Source organism: Archocentrus centrarchus, chromosome 22 (genome assembly GCF_007364275.1).
Source record: "Archocentrus centrarchus isolate MPI-CPG fArcCen1 chromosome 22, fArcCen1, whole genome shotgun sequence".
Classification (NCBI taxonomy): Eukaryota; Metazoa; Chordata; class Actinopteri; order Cichliformes; family Cichlidae; genus Archocentrus; species Archocentrus centrarchus.
In genome coordinates this window covers 14,238,969-14,248,318 of record NC_044367.1, presented here as the reverse complement: position 1 = coordinate 14,248,318, position 9,350 = coordinate 14,238,969, and the positions used below count along the sequence as shown (strand labels likewise).

At 41.3% G+C, this 9,350-nt stretch overlaps 1 protein-coding gene across 1 annotated transcript; it reads right to left on the bottom strand.

Moving 5' to 3' along the window:
* Nucleotides 1–4,363: 4,363 nt before the first annotated feature.
* wars1 (tryptophanyl-tRNA synthetase 1) lies at nucleotides 4,364–9,220 on the bottom strand. The gene is made up of 11 exons (XM_030718682.1): nucleotides 9,005–9,220; nucleotides 8,577–8,698; nucleotides 6,810–7,026; nucleotides 6,604–6,712; nucleotides 6,308–6,427; nucleotides 5,941–6,123; nucleotides 5,728–5,828; nucleotides 5,512–5,624; nucleotides 5,238–5,411; nucleotides 5,008–5,148; nucleotides 4,364–4,869 (listed from the first exon to the last, which is right to left on the bottom strand). Exons 2-11 carry the CDS (start codon nucleotides 8,688–8,690, stop codon nucleotides 4,711–4,713), a joined length of 1,431 nt encoding a protein of 476 aa, XP_030574542.1. The 5' UTR covers nucleotides 8,691–8,698; nucleotides 9,005–9,220; the 3' UTR covers nucleotides 4,364–4,710.
* Nucleotides 9,221–9,350: the final 130 nt, after the last annotated feature.

The window sequence follows — 9,350 nt, the reverse complement described above, 5'->3', positions numbered from 1 at the left end:
TCCATTAAAATTAAACTATCATAAAAACAGAGACTTGTTTTTTTTTTAATTATTTAGTGAGCAAACTTACAAATTCAGCAGGGGAACAAATAATTATTTCCCCCACTGTACTTCCAATCCAGTGTAAGTATACTGACAAAATAAAACCCCCATGTGAACGCAAAGGAGCTGCAGGGAGGTGTTGTGCGCTGGTTAACTGTGCACCACCACTCATAGTGACTGTGGGGTCAAATTAACCAAAGGCGCAGCATTTCATGACAGAACCTTGCCTGCTCTTAAACATGAACATACATCTGAAACACAGTTATTTATCTGCTCTTTGGTCTGCTATGCATGTTTTCTGTTGAGAGTATGGTTTCTGCAGAATGCCGGTTATGGCATTGTCCATCAGCCTCTGTGTGGGTTTGCCCCCTGTAGAAATGCCTGTAAGTATATCTGGGAATTACATCTTGGGACATGTGCTGCTCACTCATCTTGTCAAATGTGACATTATCTTCTACTTATAGGCCTTTTTTTTTAATGAAAATTAGGTTTATCTTTATTACATTTACAGTTTAATTTTCTCAGTCCTGTATATGTTCATATCCTTTTAACAACACCCTGTTCATTTCCTATTGTTACACGTAAATTTGTTACACGAGTCTGTAGTTCTGTTATGGTACAGCATTAATAAACAGCAATTCTGATATGCTTGGTGTTTAAGATATTATGGGGAAAAAATACTTTTGCTGTTTTACTACAGAAATATTTAAAACACTGCATGTTGCACGTATGCTCACCAAGCACTTCATTAAGTACACCTTGCTAATACGGGGTTGGACCTCTTTTTCTTTCAGAACTGTATTAATTTTTCATGGAGTAATTTCAACAAGGTGGTGCAAACATTCCTCAGAGATGTTGGTCCATACTGTTATGATAGCATCACTGGTGCATTTGAAAGTTTACACAATGGTAGTGAGAGCTACAGTAGTGAATGGTTTGGAGATGGTGGCACTACCAAAAAGACAGAAGGCCAAGCTGGAGGTGTCAGAGCTTAAGATGTTGAGATTTTCACTGGGAGTGATGAGAATGGACAGGATTAGAAATTAATACATCAGAGGGACAGCTCAGGTTGAGCGGTTTGGAGACAAAGTTAGAGAGGCAAGGTTGAAAGCTGTGGCTCAGTTGGTACTAAGGGGCCAAAATTGTGCCATTAAAATATCCTCCACACCATTACACCACCACTAGTGGCCTTAACTATTGATACAAAACAGGATGGATCCATGTTTTCACTTTGTTGACACCAAGTTCTGAATCTACGATTCACATGTTGCAGTAGAAATTGAGATTCATCAGATCAGGCAACGTGTTTTCTATCTTCTACTGTCCAAATTTGGTGAGCCTGGGGAAAAAAAATTGTAGCCTCAGTTTCCTGTTCTTAGCTGACAGGAGTGGCACCCAGTGTGGTCTTCTGCTGCTGTGGCTCATGTCCTTTAAGGTTCTATGTGTTTTGCATTCAGAGATGCTCTTCTGCATCTCTTGGTTGCAGCGAGTGGTTATTTGAGGTACTGTTGCCTTCCTATCAGCCCAGAACAGTCTGGTCATTCTCCTTTGACCTGTGCCATTTTCACTCAGAGAACAATTCTCTCAAAACTCTCTCAGCAGTTGCTGAAATACTCTGATCAGCCCGTCTGGCAACAACAACCACGTCAGAGTTGAAACCACTTATATCACCTTGATAAGAAATTTGTTTTAAAAAGCAGCTGAATGGGTGTATCTAAAGAAGTGCCCAGTGAGTAATTCAATGAATAAAACAAATCATGGAACCAAAACATTCCTCACTTTGGTTCTAGTGCATAAAACAGCACTGACTGTCATAAATATAAAACATTTTCAAATAAAACAGGATTTAAAAAGATGCTGTTAGTTCAAGAGATTTAATTTTTGTGTGTGAAATAAGCTGGATGAAGATTTTTTTTTTCAGACCACATTTAATTACCTTGACTGAAGTCCCTTTTGCTCATAACAAAAACATTTGCTTTAGTTCCTATGACTGAGACACTGACAGCCCACTAAGGGTATATGTTCAAACTTCTGAGAGATGATCATTGTTAGGAAAATTTAGATAAGTATTAATATTTTATGTTAACTATATGCATAATCAAGCTTTGATATAACATAGCATAATGATTAAGAGAAATGTATTTCTCTGCCTGTGATTAAGTATTGAATAAGAAATCAGTTAAGATAATGTTAGAATAAGAAGCATAGTTAAAATAGTATTAAGAATAGAAGAATATAGTCTAATAGTAAGATTTTAAGAAGAAAACTGTATTAAGTGTATCACTGTGTTGAACTTTCTGCGCCCCTGTGTGTATGAAAAGAGGAAGCGTCTGCAACAAAAGGGACGTACACAGACGCCTCGACAGAGTGAATGAAGAAACCAGAACCTAATGAGGACATCAGTTAAGAAATGTGATGCTTGCCTAAAATGAAGTGTTTTGATAATGACTAAGAGTGAAAAACATTTATTAACCCAGAGTTCATGATGGATAACACTTGAGTAGAGCTTCCTCATTTGTATGCTGTTATTGTCTGTTTGAGCTCTTGTGTAATGTCACTTAGACATTTGATGTGTATAAAAGATGGACAGTGAGACTCCCTCACCGAGCACTTCTAAGTAACCTTGTTGTTTTCAGGCCCATAGCACTCACCTCTGTGGTGATGAAGTGTTTTGAGAGACTCATCAAGACATTCATCACCTCCTCACTGCCCACCACCCTCGACCCACTACAGTTTGCATACCGGCCAGACAGATCCACAGATGACGCCATATCCTTCCTCCTCCACAAGACCCTTTCACACATAGACACTGGTAAGGGGAACTATGTGAGAGTGCTGTTTGTAGATTACAGCTCAGCATTCAACACCATAGTTCCCTCCAGGCTGGTCTCTAAGCTGCTGGACCTGGGCCTGGGCCCATCCCTGTGCAGGTGGGTTCACAGCTTCCTGACCAGCAGACCACAGGTGGTACGAGTGGGTCACCTCACCTCATCCTCCCTCACCCTCAACACTGGATCCCCCCCAAGGATGTGTGCTCAGCCCTCTGCTGTACTCACTGTACACCCATGACTGCGAGGCCACGTCAGAGTCCAACGTCATCATCAAGTTTGCTGACGACACTGCTGTTGTGGGACTAATCTCCCACAATGAGGAGACAGCCTACAGGAGAGAGGTCTCCCGCCTGGAGAACTGGTGCCAGGAGAACCACCTCCTGCTCAACGTCAGCAAAACGAAGGAACTGATCGTGGACTTCAGCAGGAAGCAGCAGAGGGACTACCATCCACTTGTCATAAGTGGTGCTGAGGTGGAAAGAGTGGACACTTTCAAATACCTGGGAGTGACCATCTCACAGGACCTGTCCTGGACTCATCACATAAACATCACTGTGAAGAAGGCCAGACAGCGTCTCTACCTCCTCAGGCGGCTGAGAGACTTCAAGCTCCCACTCAAGGTGCTCAGGAACTTTTACACCTGCACCATCGAGAGCATCATGCGTGGGAGCATCACCACCTGGATGGGAAACTGCACCAAGCAGGACTTCATGGCCCTAAAAAGGGTGGTTCGTTCAGCTGAACGGACCATCAGAACCACCCTCCCCAACCTGCAGGACATTTACACCAAGCAGTGCAGGCTGAGGGCCATGAAGATCCTAAAACAGCCCAGCCACCCCGGACACTCTCTCTTCTCCCTGCTCCCATCAGGCCGGCGTTACCGCTGCCTGAGGACTAAGACTGAAAGGTTGAAGAAGAGTTTTTACCCACAAGCCATCCGTCTGCTCAACTCTGAGCCCTAACTGGACCATTATTGCACAATGTAAATATTATAATTTATAATCTATAATTTATAATCTATTTCCACGTAAAAGTGTGTATAGTGTATAGTATATAGAGTATAGTGTATAGTGTGAATTACTTTTTTTATTTTTATTCTTCTTCTTATTTATATGTGTGTGTTTATATGGTTGCAGGTACAAAATACATTTCACTGTGCATTGTACTGTGTATAACTGTGCATGTGACAAATAAACACTATCTAATCTGTTTACCTGTATCTGCTCCAACTTGCAAGTCTTTAATATTACACTGCATTCAGATCTTTCCTCTCCTGGTCTTTAATGAAGAAAACTAAAATTTTCCTTTAAATTCTCCTTTAAATTTTTCTTTTAATACACCTTGTATCACCATATTCATTACAATTTATAACACAAATACTTCTGATAATCAAAGATAAAATTATTGTTCAGAAGGCTATTTTTTTAAGCAAATAAAGACAAAGTGGATGTAGAGCTGAGTTGACAATATTAGTCAGACTTTTGTAGAGATATATTTTAGTACTCTGCTTTAATCATCTTTCAGTCCTGAGAGAGCTGACACACTGTGAAAACAAATGGGTACATGTGGTGCAGCTGGAAGCCGACAATCACCATGGAAATTAGCATGAAGGTGTGGGCCACTGCCATGCTTAGTTTGACACAGAGAAGCATCTCATTACTCCAGTGATACACATTTACAATTTACTTTTATTTCTCTAGTTTGGATGCAAACTGTAAGAGAAATTGTTCTTCTTTCCTATTAAAATACTTCAAATGGAAAAAAAGCTAGATTCATTTTTTGTTCTTCTACTGAGATTAATCACAGAGTTAACCTTGATTGCTGATGTCCGTGCAAGCTAGAACTTAAAATTTAAAGGCCTGGGTGTCATGAACTGCTGCACTATCTCATCTGTGACTTGTTTGCGTCTCTCTTGATGCTGGGCAATCATTGGCTGCAGAGTCTCAATCAAAATCTTCTTCAGTTCTCCTGTTAGAAGAGCGCCACTTGTGTAGTCCTGCAAAAGAAAGGATTAAATGAATGCAGGCCGATGGAACGGGTGTGTAGAGGGGAAATAAGAGGAGGAGGAGGGAGAAGAAAGGAATGACAAACAGTTAAGGATAAAGAACTGAGAATGCGCTCTCTACTTCCTCACCTCTCTTATCTTCTCCAGCTTTTCGTCATCCTCTAGGAAGAAGGTCAGGTACAAGAAGGAGACATCTACCTCTGTATTGCCACCATACTTTCTGTGCTCTTCCACTGTGTCTTTTCCTCCCGAAAATGCATGTTTGTTAATCTGGGACGAATGATTATAAGTCAGACAAAATCAGACAGCAAACACAGACATCTTGAATCTGACAAGTAAATAGAGACTAAAAGTAGCACCTTGTTTTTGATCTGTTTGGGTGTATCAGTGAGGAAGATGGAAGAGTTGGGGTCACTGGCACTCATCTTGGTCTGCGCCCCCTGCAGGGCAGGGAAGAAAGTGGAGTGCATCAGGGCTGGTTTGAGGAGCCCGATCCTTGGAGCGACATCACGGGTCATCCTGAAGTACGGGTCCTGATGGAGTGAGAGGATGAATAAGGACACATATAACTGTATACTATGAACATCACTGTACATTCAGGATTGTTATGTATTGCTTTAATGGCATCCTGACCTGGTCTATGGCACACGGGATGAGACACGGTACATCTTTTTTGCCTCCGAATATCTGCGGGAATGAGCTACTGAAGGACGGAGCTGCCTGGATGGCTGGAAAGCTGATCTTTCCTGGACGCATTAAAAACATATTCCGTTAGGTACCAAAAAGTTAACACACAATCACACTTTTAAGTAAGTAAATAAATAAAAGACACAATTTCAGTCATTTTACCAATGCAGTCACTGTCTGTGAAGCCAAAGATGCCTTTAACCTGGTTAAATGTCACATGCTTCTGGGTCTTTACCACATTTCTGTAGAACTCAGGTGATGCACTACAGAACAAAATTAATTGAAATGAAAAAAAAATTCACAATTTCTGTATTTTTCAATTGTTTTGAAACACTATGGTCTATGAAATAAACATATAAAGATTGCATATTTTACCCCATGTAGTCAAGGTCTGAGAAGATAAAGGTCTTTTTGACATCAAAACCACAGGCAATGATGTCCTTGGCATTTTCCACAGTGAAGCGGTGGCATTCTTCAAGTGTCAGATCCTTCCACAGGTATTTCTCGTCATCGGTCATCTGGATCACCAGCGGGATGTCAAATGCATCCTGAAGCCATCTGGAAAAAAGAAGTTACCTTCAGCTATGACTCAGTCTAAGTCTAAAAGTAAAATTCTACCACTGACCTTGGAATCAATCATTTGAGACATGGCACACAACTACGACATCAGGCTGAGAGAGATAACATTAAGTAGTCATGTGGCATTTCAGTGATATTCATAGATTAAAGAGGAAGAACTCACTTCGTAAAGATGAAAGGGATGAGGTGACCAACGTGCATGGCCTCTGAGGACGGACCTCTGCCGGTGTAAAGGTAGAAGGACTTGTGCTTTTCATATGCATCTAATATCTGATGCATATCTCTGCAAGAAACCGTAATAGGAGTCATTTCTTCATACACTCTCATCATTTGGAATAGTAATCTTGAGCTCAAAGTGGAAACATTCAACATTAATAATGATGATGAAGAAGAACTTAAGAACAAAACACATAAAAAGTTTATACTGATTAGCTTTTTTCCTTTTCTTAAAATGCTGACCTATGTGAGAAGAAGATTCCTCTTCTTAGAAAATGATGGGGTCTCTGTCCCGAGGCCTTTTCTATTCTGTCCAACAGCTCCTTGTCAATTTTACTGCTGCCAAATCTCACTAAGGAAAAACATCACATTTGTTCATTATTCAGCTTTAATTACCTCACAGTACTGTATTACTTGAAGTGAAGACTTGAAGTTCATTTAAAACCCACCTATGAGTTTATCGTAATCTACTCCTTTGGCACTGGAGGCAGAAACATTCCATGGGTCAACTACGTCTTCTCCATCAGAGCCATCTGCTGTTGGCCCGTTGTTTGACACAATCAAGTTTTCTGATGGTGGACATCCTGCTTTATAATCCTGGCCTGTCATCTGTTTATAGTTCACTTTTAACTTCAGCAGCAGCTGGATAGCGGCATCGATTTCAGCCTGGAGAACCGAAACACTTATTGCATGACACACATCTTAACAGAAATGACACAGTAAGAAACAATACAATTACAATAAGGGGTAAGCAATATTAGCCATCGGGGTGTGGTGTTGGTACATGTCAAAGTAACACCCTTATTAATGCCAGCCAAAATTCCCAGTCAGAAATTACATAGTAATAAGATGATCAGTGTGGTAAGTGACTTTAATATGAGTGGTGTGTGGTTTGAGTGAGTGTTTTCAGTAAAATCAAATGAGAAATACTGCTCACCCTATCTGTAAGTAAATCATCAAACTAAAGAATCTGGGCATCGGAGCTTCTATCTGCAACTGGCTACTGGACTTTCTGACCAACAGGCCCCAACATGTTGGGATAGCAGAACACTGCTCATCCACTCGTACGCTAAACGCTGGTGTATGACAAGGCTGCGTGATGAGTCTGTTCCTCTACTCCCTCTTCACCCATGACTGCAGACCTGAACATGTTTCCAACACCATCATTGAGTTTGCAGATGACACCTCAGTGATTGGCCTCATCATGAACAATGATGAGTCGTTCTACAGGGAGGAGGTGAATCGTGTTGTCGTGTGGTGCAACAACAACAATCTGCTCCTTAACACTCAAAAAAAATCAAAGAGCTCATTGTGGACTTCAGGAGGAATGCGGACATTCACCCACCCATCCACATCAACGGCGCGGCAGTGGAGCGTGTGTCCAGCTTCAAATTCCTGGGGATCCACATCTCACAGGACCTCACCTGGATAACCAACTGCTCCAGCCTGGTCAAGAAGGCTCATCAGTGCCGGTTCTTCCTGAGGACTCTGAAGAAAAACCACTTCTCTTCAGACATCCTGGTGAACTTCTACTGCTGCATCATCAAGAGTATCCTAACCAGCTGTGTTACAGTCTGGTATGGGAACTGCTTTGTCTCAGATTGGAAAGCATTGCAGAAAGTGGTGAAAACTGCTGAGGGCATTGCGAGAGCCTTGCTTCCCACCATCAGCAGTGACATCTACAGGAAGCGTTGTTTCAGGAAAGCATCTAACATCACAAAAGTTTCCTCCCATCCAGCAAAAGAGCAAAAGGACTGTTCATCCCCCCCCGGAAGGTGCCACGGGAGCCTCAGGACAAAAACCACCAGGTTCAGGAACAGTTTTTCCCCACAGCTGTCTCCTTATTGAACTCTACCCACCCCCACCCCCCGACACACCACCCTTCACACACATACACAAGCACACATGCCCACCCCCCCACCCCATCCAAATCACCTCACTCACACATGCATTCACCAAACCTGGTCTGAGTATTTATTGCACTACTGCACTATTAAGTTTTACTCAGAGCTCTACTTTGAACTACTCAACCCCCCTGGACAAAGTATTTTATTGCAATTCTGTACATATACTGCTCCTGTTATCATATGCTCTTTTTTTTTTTCATATGCAATGGCAATAATTTTAATCTAATCTAAACCTAATCTAAGTACTTGAAATTACAATGTGCACTGGCAGAGTGGCAAAAATTACATCTGGAAAAATATATCACTCACTTTCTCTGCTTTGGCTGATTTCAAGGACCTGACTTGGTCTCCTTGTGCATTCAGTTTCTCGTACAGTTCCATGGGACTCATGCCTCCTTCTTCATCTCCTTGACAGTCTGTCATCTTCTTCACTGCGAAATAAGAAGTGAAAAATAATGTATATCCAAATATACGTACCACAAGGAAAGTTACATATTCTGACAAGGGTCAATTATATTATTCATACAATCATCTTCTGTAGCATTTTCGTATATACTAAACAGCTAAGAAAACAACCATATGTGAACATAGCACAGCTGAGCCGGTAGAGCTAATCGTCCTATACTAAACACAATCTACACTTAGCGCATGCTGTCATGTTTAATAATTTATATATTCATATATCACACATTCAGATAATTTAATTTCTGATTAAACATAACGTCTAGCCGACGTACCGTCAGTACTCTTCACACGCAGGGGACAGCTCACTCATTCAACTTGCATCAGCCTATGTGATGTTAGTGTTTGGGTGAAAGTCTTCCGAGGCAAACGAGTTTATTCGTTAGTTCCACAGGGAATTAACCCACCAAAAAGTCCTACCCTGGGAATTCTGTTATCTCATACTCATATAGGTTTTACATAGTTTTGTCAGTGCGATTTCACACAAAACCCACGAGTTTAAATTAATGTACAGAAATATAATATGTCGGAAGAAAGAGGCAGTCGATTCAGATCCGGCTGTTTTCAAAATAAGAGCTTTTGCAGTAAGAGAACGCCTCACATTAATAGGCAACCTGTAAG

Excerpts from the sequence above, each read along its gene's own strand:
- wars1 (XM_030718682.1), bottom strand. The coding sequence starts at position 8,690 with ATGACAGACTGTCAAGGAGATGAAGAAGGAGGCATGAGTCCCATGGAA. Across the intron at positions 6,124-6,307 it reads ATCCCTTTCATCTTTACGAA|ATGGCTTCAGGATGCATTTG; the intron begins GTGAGTTCTTCC and ends TCTTTTTTCCAG. Across the intron at positions 4,870-5,007 it reads AGCTGGAGAAGATAAGAGAG|GACTACACAAGTGGCGCTCT; the intron begins GTGAGGAAGTAG and ends TTTCTTTTGCAG.